Below are 22,791 nucleotides of genomic sequence, written 5' to 3' on the forward strand. Positions count from 1 at the left end.
TTTAGAACTGAGACAAACTCGAGATGTCCATAGGTTTAAACTTTTGTTGAAAGAAAAGCTCGTCACTGTGGCCCCCTATTGCTTGAGCGACTTTTGTTGACATTGGACCTCTATCTCTCTCTCTCTCTCTCTCTCTCTCTCTTCCTCCCTCCTCCTTCTTCTCTCTATCTCTCGCTCTTTCTCTCTCTGCCCTCTCTCTCTCTATCTCTATCTCACTCTGCCCTCTCTCTCTCTTGATGTTGAAGTCAAGTTTCAACACAGTTTTCATTCTCTTGAGAGAGAGAGAGAGAGAGAGAGAGAGAGAGAGAGAGAGAGAGAGAGAAGTGCTATTTTCAATACTTGTGGTCCATGTTGTATTGTCGGGTACTACAGATAGAGTAACAAGTTACATTTTATTATTCAATGCTATATCATCCCTTTAAGTTCTCCCTTCCTCTCTCCCTTTCTTGCCCTCTCTCTCTCTCTCTCCCTCTCTCTTTCCTTTTCCTCCCTTGCTCTCTCTCTCCCCTTCTCTCTCTTTCTCTCCCTTTCTCTCTCTCTCCCTCTCTCTTTCCTTTTCCTCCCTTGCTCTCTCTCTCCCCTTCTCTCTCTTTCTCTCCCTTGCTCTCTCTCTCTCCCTCTCTCTTTCCTTTTCCTCCCTTGCTCTCTCTCTCCCCTTCTCTTTCTCTCTCTCTGTGTTCTTTTCTCCCTCTCTCTTCTTCTTCTCTTGTCCTAATATTTTCTCCCTTGTATAATTCTTGCTTATCTCTTCCCCTTTTTCAGTATACCATTTCCTTTTTGGCTACCCTCTCTCCTTCTCTCTCCTTCTGCTCATATTTTCCAGCGAATGTATTTCCCTCTTTCTCTCTCTCTCTCTCCCTGTTTCCTCAATCTTTATTTCTTTTTTTACGGAGAGAGAGAGAGAAAGGAGAATAGAATGGTTGTGTTTAATTTTCAAAATTCCTACTCAAATTTACATTTATTGTTTTGGCAGGTACTTTTATTTTTTCTCCTTCTCTTTCCTCATTGTTTTACCATAGCTTTCTCTCCCTCTCTCTCCTCATTGTTTTACCATAGCTTTCTCTCTCTCTCTCTCCTCATTGTTTTACCATAGCTTTCTCTCTCTCTCTCTCTCTCTCTCTCTCTCTCTTATCTCTCCTTCCCCATATCCCTCTTTTACACAAACATGAACTTGTTTGCTTCATGGCAAAATTATAGTTACCTACTTATGAACAGCATTAGTTACCTACTCTACCTCTAGGTATTAGTATTATGATATTATAGTTACCTAGTCTAATTAAGTAAATACCTACCTACATTTTTAACAACCTTCAAAAAATGTCTCGCAAAGATAACAGGGCGTGTGACATGAATGATGGGTGTCGAAATATTTTCAGCAGTGCCGTAGGTACCTAAACATGTTTTTCTGCCTAAAACTATGATATTTTGATGGTATAGGTACAGCCATATAAAATATATTACTTTCCTTCCTATAGGATAAGGAAAGTAAAAAATAAATGTACAATTTTCACGGCCAAATAGACTGAGGAGTAAAATTCCAACTTCCAACTGAGAAGTTTTTAATAGATTACCTTCCTGATTTCTGGAGTAAAATTTTGGATAAAGGGTTTTACGGGTAAATCTAGATTCCGGACCCATTTCTTCAATTCACAGAGAGCTGTGAGAAAGCTAAACCCCTTTATTTTACAAAACTGAATTCCGGCCCTGATATTTCTTCAATTTGCAGAGAGAGCTTTTCACCGCATCTCTCAGGCGATCTCTGTATTGAGGTCACCTCATAAATCTGTAGTCTGGTCTGAGCCATTATGATATTTATTATTGCTTTTATCATAATATTATCACAGTGTTCCACATATAGGGCGGGGAAAAAATGGATGCCCTAAATTTGAAGGAGAAGAAGAGAAAAATTCCAGCTTTAAGCACCATTGGTTCAGGAAGTGTTGTTTGCGCTGAGTTGGTTCCTTAGGCATTAATAATTTTTGTCAAAGATTTTGAGGATTCTATACCGAACTGTTTCTCAAAATTGATGATCTCTTCTACTGATCTATCTATACAATGTCTGTCTTCTTCTTCTTCTACCTTTTTTGGACACCTTATAAACCTGGACACGGACTAAAGAAGTAGGTAGGTACCTAAGCTTCTCTCCAAAGTTTTGATGGAGGAAACTGTAACTGCTAAGGTCTTATCGTCCCGAAATCGAAGAGAGAATGAATGGGAGAAAACCAGCCGTTCCGAGAACGAACGATATCTGTTTAGGATAAAATTCGCCGCGGGCGGGGGTGGGGGAAAAAACATGGCGCGCTCAACACGGTATGAAGCATTTGAGTGAGGGATAAAGCACATAGATATCAATTACCAAATATTCACATTGGTATAGGTACTCTTGGGAGTACAATGTATATTATTCAGGGTGAAAGCTTAAAACCGCATCAGTAAAGTGCATAGAAGGAGGAGACAAAGAATAAGAAGAAGAAGGAGGAGGAGAAGAAGGACTCAAAAATAAGACTGAGAATAATTAGGAGAGAGAAGCAAAGGAAGACGACGAAGGAAACAGAAATTAATACTAAGGAGGAGGAAGAGGATGAAGAGGAAAATAGAGATAAAGAGAAGAGGAGGAAAGAAAGGAGGAGGAGGAAAAGAAAAAAGGATAACAAGAATTATGAAGGAAGAAAAGGACGAGAAAAAGAACAAAGAGTATTAGAAGGAGGAAAATAGAAGAAGGGAAAGAGAAAAACGAGGAGACAAAAATAAGAATAAGGAGGAGCAAAAAATAAGAAGAGGAAGAAGATGATGAAGAAGAAGAAGAAAAGAAATCGTAAACAGGGCATAGCGAGCTGGGAGTCAAAAGTTCGTCGTTTCCAAAACATCTTCATTCAAGTTTTTCTTCTTCTTCTTGATATTTTTTGTCAAAGATTTTGAGTATTTTTGAGGATTCTATACCGAACTGTTTCTCAAAATTGATGATCTCTTCTACTGATCTATCTATACAATGTCTGTCTTCTTCTTCTTCTTCTTCTTCTTCTTCTTCTTCTTCTTCTTCTTCTTCTTCTTCTTCTTCTGAAGAGGAAAATAGAGATAAAGAGAAGAGGAGGAAAGAAGGAGGAGAAGGAAAAGAAAAGAGGATAACAAGAGTAAAATTATGAAGGAAGAAAAGGACGAGAAAAAGAACAAAGAGTAGGAGGAGGAAAATAGAAGAAGGGAAGGAGAAAAACGAGGAGACAAAAATAAGAATAAGGAGGAGCAAAAAATAAGAAGAGGAAGAAGAAGAAGAAGAAGAAGAAATCGTAAACAGGGCATAGCGAGCTGGGAGTCAAAAGTTCGTCGTTTCCAAAACATCTTCATTCAAGTTTTTCTTCTTCTTCTTCTTCTTCTTCTTCTTCTTCTTCTTCTTCTTCTTCTTCTTCTTCTTCTTCTTCTTCTTCTTCCTCTTCCTCTTCTCCTCCTCCTTCTTCTTCTAGGGGAGACACAGACCATTCTTATTAAAGAGCGCGGTAGGGCTCCACTCCGCAAAGTTATCAAAATTTGACCGCGTTACTCATATCTTATATCCTACCCTGTAGGAATGATTATTGTACTTTATTACAATCTCATTGTTGTCAGTGATGAAATAAAATTCATCACTGTACTGGGTTACTAGGGTATTTTTATCTTCCTCTTCTCCTCCTTCGTAGGGCTCCACTCCGCAAAGTTATCAAAATTTGACCGCGTCACTAATATCTTATATCCTACCCTGTAGGAATGATTATTGTACTTTACTACAATCTCATTGTTGTCAGTGATGAAATAAAATACATCACTGTACTGGGTTACTAGGGTATTTTTATCTCATATCATAATCTAAACACCTCCTCACTAGGTGACACATCAATAACTCGATAATGACATTCTCTACCTATATGTATGAGGTCGTCTTCTTTTTCTTCTTCTTCTTCTTCTTCTTCTTCTTCTTCTTCTTCTTCTTCTTCTACCTTCTTCTTCTTCTTCTTCTTCTTCTTCTTCTTCTTCTTCTTCTTCTTCTTCTTCCTTCTCCTTCTTCTTCCTTCTTTTTCTTTTTCTCCTTCTTCTTCTCCTTCTCCTCCTTCGTCTTTAACCGTGTTCAACTGTTCTAACGGAGTCGACGTTTTTCGTCTCTCAATCAGCCCTAGGATGATTGGTTTTTGACTGACATAAGGTTTTGGCTACAAAATTTTACGAGTGGATGCCCTTTGCATTCTAGGTACCTTTGCCATTTCTTAAGCAAAGGAAATATTTCAGACTGGATCTTATTTCGTCCCCCCTCCTCCTATTCTTTATGACTTTTCAAATCTTTGAAATTTGAGCGAAGAAGGAAAATTGGAAATGTTTTCAAATTAAAATTTCGCTTCGTTTTCCAAGTACTTTTCCAAGCAGGTTAACGCTACCCACTCGGTTTTAGCGACTCTACCAATGAGAAAAGAAAGATGTTCATTTAATTTATATTTTTTCATTTATATTTGTTTGTTTATAGATATTTAAATAATATGTACATAAAATATACCTCCTCACTAGGTGACACATCAATAACTCGATAATATTTTACGACGGAAAATTTGCTATTTTATGAAATTTAGGGCGGATTATTTTTGTCCAATTTAGGTCACACGTAGCTGCAATAAAATTGGATTTTTTTTTCGATCAATGTCTCTAAATGAATTCAGATTCTGAATTACTAAGATACGAGTACCTATACCACTATACCGAGATAGATGGGTATAGATACTAGATAACTTATTGACGGGATTGAAATAATTTTCCTTGTCTGGTCTGGTAGGAAATGCTATGTTGGTCATCTTGAATTTTTAAATTAATGAAACACTGAATTTTAGACATAACCTAAACATAATTTATGTGTATGAATTTGGCATGAACAATGTAAATAAAACTAAAGACAAAAGATCAGAAAATACTTGATAGAAAATCAGTGGATACAATCTTGATAGAAAATCAGTGGAAAATCCCATGCAGTACTTTCTTCAAAGATCGGCGGAAAAGTGACAAAAAATCTGCCCAACTTCACCCAGTAGGTACAAAGCTGGCTAACTTCACTCACTCCAAAGCTGGCTAACTTCACGCAGAACTTTCCGTGACCGGTGAGAACCTGGCTAACTTCAAAATGTGCTGCGTGCAAGCAGAACGCGTGTTTCCACCTTCGGACAGTGACGATAGCGATGACCCGATCCCGCGCTTCCTACCCGGGTCACGTGGTCAAAGCTCAAGGTCGTGTCCCCCGCGGCGCGAGTATCCCACGCCGCAATGGACGGGCAGCACCAGCAATACCTACCTGCCGGGGATTGGCGGCGGCTCGGGGCTGGGGGGCAAAGGATTACCTCTGGCCTCCGGGTCGAGTTTCAACACGACAAGGCGGTCATTTTCCTCCTCTCTGGTGGCTGAATTGAAGGCCGTTGGCCCTGGACCCTCGCTGGACGAGTGCACCTTTTCGGTGAGTGGATTACTTGTAGTAGACACCTTGTTTTATGGTTGTATGTTAACGTTTGAACTTTGCATGTTAACAACTAATAGTCGTAGATTCGTAGAAGCCTAACCCATCCCTTAAAGCTGTTTAGCTCCCACACCTAAGCCTCAGATTGGGCATTTTGTGTATGGAGTTAAGCTTGTAGATTCGTAGAAACAAGTAGGTTAATACCTAGAAGTTTTCAACGTCTTCCTTGAGAAAATTTTCAAAATGTCTGCACAAATTTCCAACAAAAAATCTGCATTATGAATTTATGGAAGAGATATTAATAGAATTTCTTCTCCTAAGAAAATATCTTCTCATCAGCAATCAGCAGATTCAAGTACTTTTGCAATAAAACAATGGATTTCAAGACAGAACACAGACATAATTTGCAATTCCATAATTTCTAGAACGAAAGGTGGGGGGAAAAGAAGCTTTACTCTTCTCACTGAAATAAAAAAGTTAGACAAGTTAGTCAGGTAGGGTGAGAAAAATGCACCCGAATAGATTATTATCATCACAAAAGTTTTGTCTTTTTTTTCATACTTTTTTTCAAATGACAGTATGACTGTTTTATTCTTTAAAAAAAAAAGTCTTCGAGAAAAAGAGTGTTTTGAAATTGGAATGGGAACTTAAATGAGAAAAGTGTTCGTTTGTTAAAATCACACTTGGATTTTTATTCGTACTTTGTCAGCGTTTATTTTTTTTATTATTATTATTATTTTCTTCTTCTTCTTCTTCTTCTTCTTCTTCTTCTTCTCCTTCTTTCTTTTTTTATGACTGACTGTTTACTCAGAATATTTCTTCGAGGATAGTAAAATCAGGTTCTGTTTTTAGAATTTTATTTTTAGAACGTTGGAGCCTGACGTTGTTTCACCCTTCACCACTTAAAATAGTCTGGAGGGTGAAAATGGTGAAAGGAAGAGGAAATCTTCTTATTTGAGTGAATAATATTCATTGAATCAAATGGATAATATTATTATCCATTTGATTTAATGAATGTTGGTTCTTAAGCTGTGTCCACAACTCCACAGATAATCGACTCCCTCGATCGATGGTCGATCGAAGAGGTGAGGAATCTATGTTGTCGCTAGCTAATATTGAAAAAAAGATTTTTTTCTTCTTTTTTCGACTGAAAAGAAAAAAACTTTCTTCTTTGGCCCATCGATCAAACAGAACTAAAGAAAAGTCGAGTTAAGCCTGAAATGGACGAGCACATCAGAAACGAGATTAAAGAAAAGGAAAACGAATTTTGGGAAGTAACAAGTAGAATGGGAAATGGAAAGTAAGAAGGACAGGAAGTAGAAAAGTAGGGAGTTTGAAAAATAGGATGTAGTAGGGATGAAATTAGGAAGTAAAGTTGGAAATTGTGGAGAAAGTAAGAAACTGTCTGTACCAATGAGTAGGTATTTCTGTTTGTTTGTTTGTTTGTTCCGCCATAGGAGTGGCGCGTTTGATCCAATTTTGATAACCTAGGTAAAAATCCAATCAAATTATGAATTATCATCTCTTGTTGGTCCCATATTTCTCCAAGATATATTTGCCAAGCTAAAATATTCCGAAAATTATAGATTCCACTTATGTAGGTATTATACCTAAAATAAATTATTACCTATGTACTTCTATTTTGATTCTACCATTTTCTAACAGTCAAATTTCTTTACTGGCGTTTTTTTTCACCACAAATTGTTTTTCCACTGTTTTTATCCATGGAGAAGACAAAACCTCCAACAATTAAGCATTCTAAGCCCTCTAAAACATCCAAGCCCTTTGGAAGTAATGATGATTTATGTTCAATTTAATTGATTTTCTGATTCTGCTCAGTATTTATTAAATAAATAAGTAGGTACCTAAGTCTCTACCTTAGCAGTTAATTACGATTTTGTTGACTGTTTTGACGTTTTATTTCTTCATGTTCCTAACATTTTTACTTAGTTTCCTACTAAAAAGTTAATTTGGTGAATTAAAGATCTCAGAAAAAGAGCCCTCGAAGACCTATGGTGCCCAAATCAACAAACCTCGAAAGAGTTAGAAATATCTACAAAATTTCGTACAGATTGAAGATTTTGAATAAATAATATTGAATATTATTAAAAAAAAAAAATATTTTAGAAAAGACAGACAGACAATCTAAATATTCTAAATGCAAAAATCCTCAGGATGAAACTCGAAACCTCACTTCCTTCGTTCATCTAATGAACCTTGTGCTGATCAATACACTGGCAGATATTAAAAGTCAGGTGTTAGTGTGCTGATGCCGGTATTGTTTTATTCCATGCTGAGTGCGAAGACAATAATTGCATTCCTCTGGCTCACGAGCATTCGTGTCTCCCGCTATGCAATATGGTCGCTGTAAAGGCGAAATGACAGGCAAAATCGGATAATTTCATTAAAATTTGACATAATAGGGAACTAACTATGCGAGTAGAAAACGAGTACCTTGTTCGTTCTGCTGAATCTTCTTATTTGAGTGAATATCATCAGTAAGAGGAAATCTTCTTATTTGAGTGAATATCATCAGTAAGAGGAAATCTTCTTATTTGAGTGAATATCATCCAAGAAAGTAAGAGGAAATCTTCTTATTTGAGTGAATATCATCCAAGAAAGTAAGAGGAAATCTTCCTATTTGAGTGAATATCATCACGTTCTGCTGGATTAGGACTTTTTGCCGGCATAAATTCTTTTTATCTCTTAGACTTAGAGTATACATGGGTCTTAAAAATCTTAAAATGAAATTTCCCTTAAAGTCCTAAATATTTCTGCCAAATTTAATAAATCAGCCGTTCCGGGAACGAACCTTATCTGTTTAGGATGAAATCTACCCGGGCGGGAATCGAACCCGCGACCTAACGTTTGCCAAAAGGAAAATACTCCGATTCAAACTTGTTGCTACGCACATTGCATAACCAAAATATATACCAGGCTTACACACAATTTATTTGACCATATTATTTCCAAGTCCAACTTTCCAAAAGATTCCATTCCATTCCATTTTTTTTTTTCAATATGGTCACTGTGAAGGCGAAATGACAGGCAAAATTGGGTAATTTCATTAAAATTTGAGATAATAGGGAACCAACTATGCGAGTAGAAAACGAGTACCTTGTTTGTTCTGCTGGATTAAGACTTTTTTGCCGGCATAAATTCTCTTTATCTCTTAGAGTATACAGTATAGGTACATGGGTCTTGAAAATCTTAAAATAAAACTTCCCTGAAAGTCCTAAATATTTCTGCCAAATTTAATAAATCCTATTGTTTTATTCCATGCTGAGTGCGAAGACAATAATTGCATTCCTCTGACTCACGAGCATTCGTGTCTCCCGCTATGCAATATGGTCGCTGTAAAGGCGAAATGACGGGCAAAATCGGATAATTTCATTAAAATTTGACATAATAGGGAACTAACTATGCGAGTAGAAAACGAGTACCTTGTTTGTTCTGCTGGATTAGGACTTTTTTGCCGGCATAAATTCTTTTTATCTCTTAGAGTATACATGGGTCTTAAAAATCTTAAATTGAAATTTCCCTCAAAGTCCTAAATATTTCTGCCAAATTTAATAAATCAGCCGTTCCGGGAACGAACCTTATCTGTTTAGGATGAAATCCACCCGGGCGGAAATCGAACCCGCGACCTAACGTTTGCCAAAAGGAAAATACTCCGATTCGAACTTGTTGCTACGCACATTGCATAACCATAATAAATATATATACCAGGCGTACACACAATTTATTTCACCATAATTATATTATTATTATTTCCAAGTCCGACTTTCCAAAAGATTCCAAGTTTTTTTTTCTTTTTGCAAGGACGATTAGGTATGATGCTATGATATTGAATGGGAATCTATAAATACCATCATACCGGCTTTTATTAACTGCACGGCTTGCATTTTCAAATAAAAATTATTACTGAAATATTTCTAGGTATTAAAATTAAGCTTTTGCTTTATTTATTGACACAATAAATTGGAAATAAACAGTTCCTAGCTAGGTGCATTCCTGTTTGTAATAATGAAGCACCTACTACCTACATAGCGTAGGGAAATTCAAGTTCTGAGCTCTACACAAACATGAGCTTGTTTGCTTCATGGCAAAATTAGTTACCTACTTATGAACAGCATTAGTTACCTACTCTACCTCTAGGTATTATGATATTAGTTACCTAGTCTAATTAAGTAAATACCTACCTACATTTTTAACAACCTTCAAAAAATGTCTCGCAAAGATAACAGGGCGTGTGACATAAATGATGGGTGTCGAAATATTTTCAGCAGTGCCGTAGGTACCTAAACATCTTTTTCTGCCTAAAACTATGATATTTTGATGGTATAGGTACAGCCATATAAAAAAATGTACAATTTTCACGGCCAAATAGACTGAGGAGTAAAATTCCAACTTCCAACTGAGAAGTTTTTCATAGATTACCTTCCTGATTTCTAGAGTAAAATTTTGGTTAAAGGGTTTTACGGGTAAATCTAGATTCCGGACCCATTTCTTCAATTTACAGAGAGCTGTGAGAAAGCTATATAGAAAGTTCTTTTACAAAAGTGAAGTCCGGCCCTGATATTTCTTCAATTTGCAGAGAGAGCTTTTCACCGCATCTCTCAGGCGATCTCTGTATTGAGGTCACCTCATAAATCTGTAGTCTGGTCTGAGCCATTATGATATTTATTATTGCTTTTATCATAATATTATCACAGTGTTCCACATATAGGGCGGGGAAAAAAATGGATGCCCTAAATTTGAACTAGAAATCCCCCTTTAAGAGCTTTAGTAATAATTGGTCAGGGACATGTTGTTATAACTCTGGTTCCTCGAGGGTTAATTTTGTCGATGATTTTGAGGGCTCTTAGGCCAGAAACTCACCCTCAGACCGTCTGACAGACAGCTGAGTTCCTCTTCTCCTCCTCCTCCTCCTCTTCCTTCTTCTTCTCCTTCTTCTTCTTATCTTCCTCCTCCTCCTTCTCCTTCTTCTTCTAGGGGAGACCAGACCATTCGGAGTGCAGTAGCGCTCCGCCCCGCCAAGTCAAAATTTGACTGCGCTACTAAAATGTTATGTCCTACCTACCCTGTAGGTATGATTATTGTACTTTATTACAATCTCATTGTTGTCAGTGATGAAATAAAATTCATCACTGTACTGGGTTACTAGGGTATTTTTATCTCATATCATAATCTAAACACCTCCTCACTAGGTGACACATCAATAACTCGATAGCATTTTACGACGGAAAATTTGCTACCTATTTTATGAAATTTAGCGCGGATTATTTTTGTCCAATTTAGGTCACACGTAGCTGCAATAAAATCGGATTTTTTTTCTACCGATGTCTCTAAATAAATTCAGAATCTGACTACAAATACAAGTATACCATTTTATCTAACTTAGATGGGTGTAGATACTAGAAACTAGATACTTATTAACGCGATTTAAATAATTTTCCTTGTCTGGTCTGGTAGGAAATGCTATGTTGGTCATCTTGAATTTTTAAATTAATGAAACACTGAATTTTAGACATAACCTAAACATAATTTCTTTAAAGATCGGCGGAAAAGTGACAAAAAAATCTGCCCAACTTCACCCAGTAGGTACAAAGCTGGCTAACTTCACTCACTCCAATGGCATGAACAATGTAAATAAAACTAAAGACAAAAGATCAGAAAATACTTGATAGAAAATCAGTGGATACAATCTTGATAGAAAATCAGTGGAAAATCCCATGCAGTACTTTCTTCAAAGATCGGCGGAAAAGTGACAAAAAATCTGCCCAACTTCACCCAGTAGGTACAAAGCTGGCTAACTTCACTCACTCCAAAGCTGGCTAACTTCACGCAGAACTTTCCGAATATGTATGTATGAATTTGACATGAACAATGTAAATAAAACTAAAGACAAAAGATCAGAAAATACTTGATAGAAAATCAGTGGATACAATCTTCATAGAAAATCAGTGGAAAATCCCATGCAGTAGGTACTTTCTTTAAAGATCGGCGGAAAAGTGACAAAAAAATCTGCCCAACTTCACCCAGTAGGTACAAAGCTGGCTAACTTCACTCACTCCAAAGCTGGCTAACTTCACTCACTCCAAAGCTGGCTAACTTTACGCAGAACTTTCCGTGACCGGTGAGAACCTGGCTAACTTCAAAATGTGCTGCGTGCAAGCAGAACGCGTGTTTCCACCTTCGGACAGTGACGATAGCGATGACCCGATCCCGCGCTTCCTACCCGGGTCACGTGGTCAAAGCTCAAGGTCGTGTCCCCAGTTGGGTGGGTGCTGGGTATTTAGGTAACTGGGTAACTCGTGATGAATTAGATCAGAATTTTAGATTATACAACTAGAAAATGAAATTAGAAAACGATGTTGAAGAGAGGAGGAAATATTGGAGCTCATTTGCTACCCTCTGTTTACCGCAAATTATCCAATTAGAACATTTTTAAAATGTTAGCATCTCTCACTCACTCTCTCTCTCTCTCTCTCTCTCTCTCTCTCTCTCTCTCTCTATGGACTATGGATACATAATAATTATTAACTACATACATAGTTGATTTTTTTTTTAATTCTTGCTCAAAAAATTGGTCTAGCCATCTAGAGAGCTAAGGTGTTCAAGATGGTTCGTAAATTGGGTTTCCCGCCGCGCCGTTTAGAGATGGAAAATTGAAAATTCAATCCGTCCCAATATCATTCTACACAATTTTTGTAGGTTAGGCACATCTACAATTCTACATAAAAGCTACATTTTTGTAGGTCAGGTACATATAGGTGTTCATATTTATTGAAAGACTAAAAAACAAGAAGATGATATCAAGAAGAATCTACCTTTTGTATTCATAATATGCTTCATTCCAGCTCGGGAAAAATTCAAAGAAAATCATGAAGACGTTGGAAAAATTGAAAGAAAAAAAAATGTGAGACATGTTGAAAGGAGGTAGGAAAACCCGAGAACAAGGAAATGAAGAAGGTAGGGAAAACCTCAAAGAAGAGGACTCAGAAGGGAAGGGCCTGAAGAAAATGAAGTCAAGAGAAGATTGATAAAAGGAAGGGAATGAAAAAGCTTGATTAATTGTTCATATTTATTGAAAGACTAAAAACCAAGAAGATGATATCAAGAAGAATCTACCTTTTGTATTCATAAAATGCTTCATTCCAACTCGGGAAAAATTCAAAGAAAATCATGAAGACGTTGAAAAAATTGATAGAAAAAAAAAGGTGAGACATGTTGAAAGGAGGTAGGAAAACTCGAGAACAAGGAAATGAAGAAGGTAGGGAAAACCTCAAAGAAAGAAGAGGACTCAGAAGGGAAGGGCCTGAAGAAAATGAAGTCAAGAGAAGATTGATAAAAGGAAGGGAGTGAAAAAGCTTGATTAAGTGTGTAATGTAATTATATATTTTATTTCAGCATTCTTGCGGTTTTTCAAAAGAAGATGCGGGGAAAACATACAGGAAATTAGTAGTGGCGGAGATGTTGAATTGACTTTAGGTTCGGTTCAGAATTGAAGAAGAAAGTGTGTGTTTATCGTCACCTTTTTAAATCCGTAGCAGGGAAAAAACTACGTCATCGAGGGACCAGTCTTGCAATTTTTTATCCTCCTTTACATTAGGCTCTCTAGCTGGTAGGTCGTTCGCGCCTGGGCCAATTGACGTGAAACTTGGCAAGGCATGAACAATGTAAATAAAACTAAAGACATATCAAAACGGTTCAATCTTGATAGAAAATCGGTGGAAAATCTCATGCAGTAATTTCTTTAAAGATCGGCAAAAAAGTGACAAAAAAATCTGCCCAACTTCACCCAGTAGGTACAAAGCTGGCTAACTTCACTCACTCCAAAGCTGGCTAACTTCACGCAAAAGAAAGTGTGTGTTTATCGTCACCTTTTTAAATCCGTAGCAGGGAAAAAACTACGTCATCGAAGGATCAGTCTTGCAATTTTTTATCCTCCTTTACATTAGGCTCTCTAGCTGGTAGGTCGTTCGCGCCTGGGCCAATTGACGTGAAACTTGGCACCTACGTATGTACCTATCTTGATTTCTTGACTGACAGGATATTAGTAAGTGTAAGTATATCAATTTTTTGAATATTTATCACGTATAATGAAAATATTTTATTATTATTTTATCCGGCACTGATAAAAATATTGAAAGTGACTGATGCTCTGATGTTGCGGTAGAAAAGTTTATTCAATTTCCGTACGCTTTGAGAGCAACCACCTTTCTATGAAGATTATAGAGGTTGCTATATCCACCACATGAGAGCAGCAAGATGTACTTAGCCAAGGTATATGTGTACATATGTATACCTATCTACACATTTCCTATTTTACCTATGTAATAATAATAATAGACTCTTGAGTGGAAGGTAACCACTAGGCGAGGTTAACGCCGGAGGCGTTTTCTACCACCTAACCCTTAGATGTATTTTGTTAGTTTTATATTATTTTGTTTAAAAGGAAGATGAAGGGAGAGAAGAGAAAGAGGAGAATGGAGCAGTTGCAAATTGGTAAAAAATATAAATAAATGGTCTATTCCTATGTAAAAAGTTGGGAAAATCCAAATCTGAGGTTGAAACTCCGAAAAAATAACTATAAAAGGTCGAAAATTCAATTTTTATTTTCCGTTCTAATGAAAGAGTTCAAATATGTGTGACGTCAGATTATAAATAAATGGTCTATTCCTGTGTAAAAAGTTGGGAAAATCCAAATCTGAGGTCAAAACTCCGAAAAAATAACAAACTGTAAAAGGTCGGAAATTCAATTTTTATTTTCCGTTCTAATGAAAGAGTTCAATAATATGTGTGACGTCAGACTTTACGCAGTTGTTTTTTTTCGTCCGTTAGGTATAGCGCCACTATGCAAGCGCACTAGCGGAGGAGCAGAAAGAACTGCGCAGAAACGTATGCGCACAAACACATTAAAGCGTTGCCTGCGAGGGAACTTTGCTCGGGACATTTGATGTGACGTCATCGCCTACGGGAGCGTATGCCGTCAAAGTTCACGATTTACCGGCATTCGATTTATCTCGGGATCTAGAAGTCGTAGAAGAAAAAGAAAAATTCCGTTGGTCCTCATTTTTCCTGCTCTATGACTTTGAAACATCACCCAAGTAAGCGCAACTGATCTATTTACATAGGTACCTAGAATTGTGTTGCATTATGTACGGAAGGACTTGGAAGGGAAAAATCTGACAAAATATCTAGTTCGAAATTTCAATGATATCTATTGTTCTTTACCATTCCACCAAACGTTGGTATATTATATTCTACAAAAAACATTTTCGAACTCGTAGTGACCTACTTTTTCCGAAGAAAAAACAAGAACACAATGAATAATTGGGTACACAACCTTTCATTAAATTGCACAAAACATAATAGGTTCAAAATGTGCTGCGTGCAAGCAGAACGCGTTTTTCCACCTTCGGACAGTGACGATAGCGATGACCCGATCCCGCGCTTCCTACCCGGGTCACGTGGTCAAAGCTCAAGGTCGTGTCCCCCGCGGCGCGAGTATCCCACGCCGCATTGGACGGGCAGCACCAGCAATACCTACCTGCCGGGGATTGGCGGCGGCTCGGGGCTGGGGGGCAAAGGATTACCTCTGGCCTCCGGGTCGAGTTTCAACACGACAAGGCGGTCATTTTCCTCCTCTCTGGTGGCTGAATTGAAGGCCGTTGGCCCTGGACCCTCGCTGGACGAGTGCACCTTTTCGGTGAGTGGATTACTTGTAGTAGACACCTTGTTTTATGGTTGTATGTTAACGTTTGAACTTTGCATGTTAACTTAATAGTCGTAGATTCGTAGAAGCCAAACCCATCCCTTAGGGTTGTTTAGCTCCCACACCCAAGCCTCAGATTGGGCATTTTGTGTATGGAGTTAAGCTTGTAGATTCGTAGAAACACTAATAAGTAGGTTAATACCAGAATTTTTCAACGTCTTCCTTGAGAAAATTTTCAAAATGTCTGCACAAATTTCCAACAAAAAATCTGCATTATGAATTTATGGAAGAGATATTAGACACCCTGTTTTATGGTTGTATGTTAACGTTTGAACTTTGCATGTTAACTTAATAGTTGTAGATTCGTAGAAGCCAAACCCATCCCTTAGGGCTGTTTAGCTCCCACACCTAAGCCTCAGATTGGGCATTTTGTGTATGGAGTTAAGCTTTTAGATTTGTAGAAAAACTAATAAGTAGGTTAATACCTAGAATTTTTCAACGTCTTCCTTGAGAAAATTTTCAAAATGTCTGCACAAAAATCCAACAAAAAATCTGCATTATGAATTTATGGAAGAGATATTAATAAAATTTCTTCTCTTAAGAAAATATCTTCTCATCAGCAATCAGCAGATTTAAGTAAAATTTCTTCTCCTAAGAAAATATCTTCTCATCAGCAATCAGCAGATTTAAGTACTTTTGCAATAAAACAATGGATTTCAAGACAGAACACAGACATAATTCCATAATTTCTAGAACGAAAGGGGGGGAAGAAGTTTTACTCTTCTCACTGAAATAAAAAAGTTAGACAAGTTAGTCAGGTAGGGTGAGAAAAATGCACCCGAATAGTATTATTATCACAATGACAGTTTTTTTTTTAATCTTCGAGAAAGAGTGTTTTGAAATAGGAATGGGAAGTTAAATGAGAAAAGTGTTCGTTTGTTAAAATCATACTTGGATTTTTATTCGTACTTTGTCACCGTTTTTTTTTTTTTTTTTTTTTTTTTTTTTTTTTTTTTTTTTTTTTTTTTTTTTTTTTTTTACTTTATGAAAAATGTGAAGGAATTTTTTTTTACGTTTATTTTCGTTTTCCGGAGGCAAATTTTCTACCAATTTTATGAATATTGGAATTTTTTTAAGGTTTATTTTTTTCTAACAAAACAATCCTTTCTTCTTCTTCTTCTTCTTCTTCTTCTTCTCCTCCTCCTCCCAATTCTCCTCCTTTTCCAGAGGCAATTTTTCTACCAATTATGAATATTGGAATTTTTTAAAAAGGTTTATTTTTTTTCTAACAAAACAATCCTTTTCTTGTTCTCCTTCTTATTCTTCTCCTCCTCCTCCTCCTCCTCCTCCTCCTCCCAATTCTCCCCCGTTATTATTATAGGCAGATTGCCTACTTTAATATTGTTCGAAGAGAAAAAACTTACCAAATCTTTTAAGTAGGTCAGTTACCCAAACCCACCTTCCTACACGGTGAACAAGTTCAAAAGAAAGGAAATACCCTTTTCACCTTATAAAATAGGGTTGAAAGAAGGAAGAGAATACAAAGGGTAAAATATAGGAGAAGCAAATACCTAATAATTGACTGACTGTTTACTCAGAATATTTCTTCGAGGATAGTAAAATCAGGTGCTGTTTTTAGAATTTTATTTTTTGAACGTTGGAGCCTGACGTTGTTTCACCCTTCACCACTCATAGTCTGGAGGGTGAAAATGGTGAAAGTAAGACGAAATCTTCTTATTTGAGTGAATATCATCAGTAAGAGGAAATCTTCTTCTTTGAGTGAATATCATCCAAGAAAGTAAGAGGAAATCTTCTTATTTGAGTGAATATTATCCATTTGGTTCAATGAATGTTGGTTCTTAAGCTGTGTCCACAACTCCACACATAATCGACTCCCTCGATCGATGGTCGATCGAAGAGGTGAAGAATCTATGTTGTCGAGGCAGTGTACGATTTCAGTCGACCGATGGCGTCGACTATGTGTGGACATGGACACACCTACTTTATCATGACTATTCTTATCTTGTTGATGTGGCAGTCCAGAATAGTTCTGCAGAAGTTGAACAAGATTAGCCCATGTCAACTGTCTTTCTTGCAAGGTTTTTGTATCATTTATGTGTTTTAAAGCTAATATTGAAGAAAGATTTTTTTCTTCTTTTTTCGACTGAAAAAAAAACTTTCTTCTTTTGGCCCATCGATCAAACAGAACTAAAGAAAAGTCGAGTTTAGCCTGAAATGGACGAGCACATCGGAAACGAGATTAAAGAAAAGGAAAACGAATTTAGGGAAGTAACAAGTAGAATGGGAAATGGAAAGTAAGAAGAATAGAAAGTAGGAAAGTAGGGAGTTTGAAAAATAGGATGTAGTAGGGATGAAATTAGGGAGTAAAGTTGGAAATGGTGGAGAAAGTAAGAAACACGAACTGTAGGTGTGTAGGTAGGGGGTAAGGTTTGCCAGTTCTCGTGTTGCACTTCGAGAGGATTACTGTATTTGCTGTAACAACAGGTGCTTTTAATTCCTTTTGGCCCATCGATCAAACAGAACTAAAGAAAAGTCGAGTTAAGCCTGAAATGGACGAGCACATCGGAAAACGAGATTAAAGAAAAGGAAAACGAATTTTGGGAAGTAACAAGTAGAATGGGAAATGGAAAGTAAGAAGAATAGAAAGTAGAAAAGTAGGGAGTTTGAAAAATAGGATGTAGTAGGGATGAAATTAGGAAGTAAAGTTGGAAATTGTGGAGAAAGTAAGAAACACGAACTGTAGGTAGGGGGTAAGGTTTGCCAGTTCTCGTGTTGCACTTCGAGAGGATTACTGTATTTGCTGTAACAACAGGTGCTTTTAATTCCCGTTATCTCTTATCCTTCTTGTTGCTCTAATATTAATCCTGCCACAAGACAAATGAGGAGTGGGGAAAAGGAGGAGATTTGTAGAAGAAAAATAGATAAAGGAGAAGAATGAGAGGACGTATTTCGAAAGAGGGAAGGCGGTCGGAAGCTGGAAGAGAGGAAACGTTATTAATTTGTTCTACCCTCACAATGTGTATTTTTTTTTTTAGCTCTTATGTTGTCATAGGAGAAATGGATAAATGGTGTCTCACCCATTATGTGATGGAAACTAGACGCAAGTATCGTTTTCTATAAGTATTTCGTTAGTTTTATATTATTTTGTTTAAAAGGAAGATGGAGGGAGAGAAGAGAAAGAGGAGAATGGAGCAGTTGCAAATGGGTAAAAATTATAAATAAATGGTCTATTCCTGTGTAAAAAGTTGGGAAAATCCAAATCTGAGGTTGAAACTCCGAAAAAATAACTGTAAAAGGTCGAAAATTCAATTTTTATTTTCCGTTCTAATGAAAGAGTTCAAATATGTGTGACGTCAGATATATCAATTTTTTGGATATTCATCACGTATAATGAAAATATTTTATTATTATTTTATCCGGCACTGATAAAAATATTGAAAGTGACTGATGCTCTGATGTTGCGGTAGAAATCTTGATTTCTTGACTGACAGGATATTAGTAAGTATATCAATTTTTGGATATTTATCACGTATAATGAAAATGTTTTATTATTATTTTATCCGGCACTGATAGAAATATTGAAAGTGACTGATGCTCTGATGTTGCGGTAGAAAAGTTTATTCAATTTCCGTACGCTTTGAGAGCAACCACCTTTCTATGAAGATAGAGGTTGCTATATCCACCACACGAGAGCAGCAAGATGTACTTAGCCAAGGTATATGTGTACATATACATACCTATCTACACATTTCCTATTTTACCTATGTACAACCTAATACATGTGGCAAATACTATCTTGCTCAGTAAATTTCTTTTGAGATTTTTCAGATTCCAAATCTTTTTACTTTTTTTACTTCACTTTTACTGTGAGAACAACTTGAACTTAAATCTATGTTCACACATAGTCGACGACCTTCAATCGGTGTCGACTGGACCGTCCACATTGTCTCTGCAACATATAGATTCACCTCGTCGATCGACGCGACGGTCGGTCGACTATGTGTGGACACACCTTCACGTACCAAATAATAGTAAGCTTGACAAATTTAATGGAACGAAGGCATAAATTAATATATATCCATCTAGGTAACTATAGTTAATTGTATCAACTCTTTACAAATAGGTACCTACCTAATGGGGCGAGAGACTATAAAATTCACCTCGCTCAGTTTAACTCGCAATGATAAATTAGCATAAGTTTACCATTACGGTATAGGTATCATGGACTCGGTGCTTATAGATAAAATTTATACGATTGAAAGTGCATAGGTAGGATTCGTTGTTTATGGACAAAATTTATACGAAAGTGCATTAGATGGAAAATCGAAAGAGATAAACCATTTGAAAATGGGATTAAAAACCTGCAGTTGTGTTAGGATACCTTATTTTGTGGAGTTATGCATTTTTTTACTATTAAATAAAAATAAAAAATCGAGAGGGTTAAAAACTAAAAGCTTTTGATAGAGAGAGAGAGGGAGAGAGAGAGAGAGAGAGAGAGAGAGAGAGAGAGAGCATAAATTTAATTGAATTTAGAATTTTCGTAAATAAATGAAAATCATAGTTCTCCCCTTATATTCCTTTGTGAGAATCTCAAGATACACTACTGCATACAGCGGATACATTTATAAAAAGAATGCCCACAACCTTATCTTCTATGTGTATTATTATGTGGGCTTTGTGAAAATATCCTACTGGGCTACTTACTCCTTAACACAGGAAAGAGGTTTTTCCTCCATTATACACAAACAATAGAGACTGGCCTAACTCAAAATTTTATATTATTGTTGTGGAGGCTCTGTGAAGTTTATGTGGGAGTTAGGTCTAAACACTAGTCTACCATAAGGAAGAGATACGTATGAGGATAATAAAAATTCATATTACATTAGAGCGTTATGATACCTAGTTAAAAAAAAAAATAATAAAAAAAAAACTGCCTATAGGTACCTACAAATATATTTTTACCCACGTTAATTTTGTTGCATTATTTAGTTATGACACAAATCACAAGGCAATTAATTAGGTAACCATGAAGACACTTTACACTTTACCTGTAAGAAAATGAAAAAATGAATGGACCGATAGAAAACTAAGGGAAGAAAAATTAAGTAAAAATTCTATTCTCAACGAAAAATCTGGGAAAAAAGACCTTCCTTGTTGAGAAGGCCGAGAAAAATGAAGGAAACTACCTATACAAATATACAGCTATATGTATTTTTACCCACGTTGATTTTGTTGCATTATTTAGTTATGACACAAATCACAAGGCAATTAATTAGGTAACCATGTAGACACTTTACCTGTAAGAAAATGAAAAAAAAATGGATGGACCGGTAGAAAACTAAGGGAAGAAAAATTAAGTAAAAATTCTATTATCAACGAAAAATCTGGGAAAAAAGACCTTCCTTGTTGAGAAGGCCGAGAAAAATGAAGGCCAGATAAGAATGGAGAAGAAATAAAGGAGACAACTGATAAACGAGAAGAAAACAGAAAGAGGACAAAAGGTAGGGAAAGGAAAGAGAACGGAAGAGAAGAGAAGGAAGTTGGAATATTTCATTGTTAATTTTAATTCTCAAATCCAATTTCAAACTCTCAACAAGAACACGCGAAGACTTTTCACTACTAACTTTATTGTAATCTTAACTAGGTACACGGAGGAGATTTGTAGAAGAAAAATAGATAAAGGAGAAGAATGAGAGGACGTATTTCGAAAGAGGGAAGGCGGTCGGAAGCTGGAAGAGAGGAAACGTTATTAATTTGTTCTACCCTCACAATGTGTATTTTTTTTTTTAGCTCTTATGTTGTCATAGGAGAAATGGATAAATGGTGTCTCACCCATTATGTGATGGAAACTAGACGCAAGTATCGTTTTCTATATGTATTTTGTCTAGGTACACTGAGTAAAAAACTAAGGTACCGGAAGCCCAATCGGGTGACTGGGTTCCGGAACTCTAATATGGAACTCTACATCGGTAAGCTCGACAGCCCGACACTATAATATAGGATTCCAACAACCTAAATCAGGGAAGTAGCCCAATAAGAGAGTTCTTCCACCCTAACTTGTGACATCCTGTCACCAATTTTTTTCTCAGTGATAAGTACCTACCTTAGTTTTTAGTATACTAAAAACCAAGGTACTACCCATAATAAAAAAAGTATACTAAAAACTAAGGTGTACCCAACACGTGAGAGAAAATAAAAGAATTAAATACAGGATTGCTGTCCTAACTTCTGCAACAATTGCAGAATTATGCTCTCTGTAATACTCTGCTAACTAAAAAAAAAAAAAAAAAAACTCTCTGGATCTCAGAAATGGGGTTTTTAATATGTGCTCTGACTCTGACCTGTAACCCAAATTTACGAAGAAATTCCTGGAAATGGGTAGGGTACCTACTACCTCTATTGGTCAACATCCTAATGATATCTAGATTGGTAGGTCTACCTATGTATATACATAGGTGCCTAAGCACATAGAAGTCCGCAATTTCCCGGGTACTTTTCTTAGAATTTCCCAGTTTTTTTTTTTTTTTTTTTTTTTTTTTATGAGGTTTGACAGAGGGAGATTATAGATTTAGGAGATAGGAAAGTAATGAAAGTATATTTTAAGAGGTTTGACAGAGGGAACTGTAACTGCTGTGGTCTTATCGTCCCGAAATCGAAGAGAGAAGGAAGACAGGATAGGAGAAAGCCAGCCCCTCCAAGAACTAACATTATCCCATCAGGATGAAATCCGCCCCGGGCGGGAATCGAACCCGCGGCCTAGCGCTTACAAGGCAGACGCACTGGCAGGATAACGCTATGTACAACCTAATACATGTGGCAAATACTATCTTGCTCACTTATCTTGGATACATTTATAAAAAGAATGCCCACAACTTATCTTCTATGTGTATTATTATGTGGGCTTTGTGAAAATATCCTACTGGGATCCTTACTCCTTAACCTATATAAGCCGAACTTTTTTCTCCATTGGATCTTGCTGAAATTTAACCGCTTCTAACTCCGGACCGGTACCGAGTAAATATGTCAAACAATAGTGAAAATAGTTGGAATTTTTGTTTTCTAACCAATAAACAAATCCCGATGCACTCTGACGTGGAGCGACTGAGATATTGGCGAAAAAGAGATAATAATAATAATAATAATAATAGACTCTTGAGTGGAAGGCAACCACTAGGCGAGGTTAACGCCTTAGGCGTTCTCTACCACCTAACCCTTAGAGCTCCATTATTATGTGGTCAAATTCTCAAATAAATGAGGATAAAATTCCATACCTCGGCTGGGATCGAACCCACGCCCTCCTGATTACCAGGCGAGCGTCTTGACCACTACACCACCGAGGCAGGTTTCTTCTTCCTCTCTGTCAGTTCTCTCTCACCTTCTGAACCCCCTCCCTTTCTGTCGACCTTTCTCTCCTCTTCCTCAATCTTATTACATACTTCTATTTAGCTATGATTATTTTCTTCTTCTTCTTTCTCCTCATTCTCCTCGTCTTATTTCTCTCCTTCTTTGTCCTTTTCCTTCCCCCTTCTTCTTTTACTTCCATCTCTCTCTCTCTCTCTCTTATTAATAACCAAAGTCTCTCTCTCTCTCA

The 22,791-nt window shown here is 36.8% G+C and overlaps 1 protein-coding gene across 1 annotated transcript in view; it reads left to right on the top strand.

Annotated features, from left to right (window-relative positions):
• The first annotated feature begins 11,528 nt into the window (after positions 1–11,528).
• LOC113467470 overlaps positions 11,529–22,791 on the top strand; it is a 16,876-nt gene continuing 5,613 nt past the window's right edge. The window contains exons 1-2 of the mRNA XM_026823665.1: positions 11,529–11,724; positions 14,951–15,173. Of these exons, the coding sequence (XP_026679466.1) occupies positions 11,621–11,724; positions 14,951–15,173 (327 nt within the window). The 5' untranslated portion in view covers positions 11,529–11,620. The remainder of the gene's footprint in view (positions 11,725–14,950; positions 15,174–22,791) is intronic.

This window comes from Diaphorina citri, unplaced genomic scaffold (genome assembly GCF_000475195.1).
Source record: "Diaphorina citri unplaced genomic scaffold, Diaci psyllid genome assembly version 1.1 scaffold482, whole genome shotgun sequence".
Classification (NCBI taxonomy): Eukaryota; Metazoa; Arthropoda; class Insecta; order Hemiptera; family Psyllidae; genus Diaphorina; species Diaphorina citri.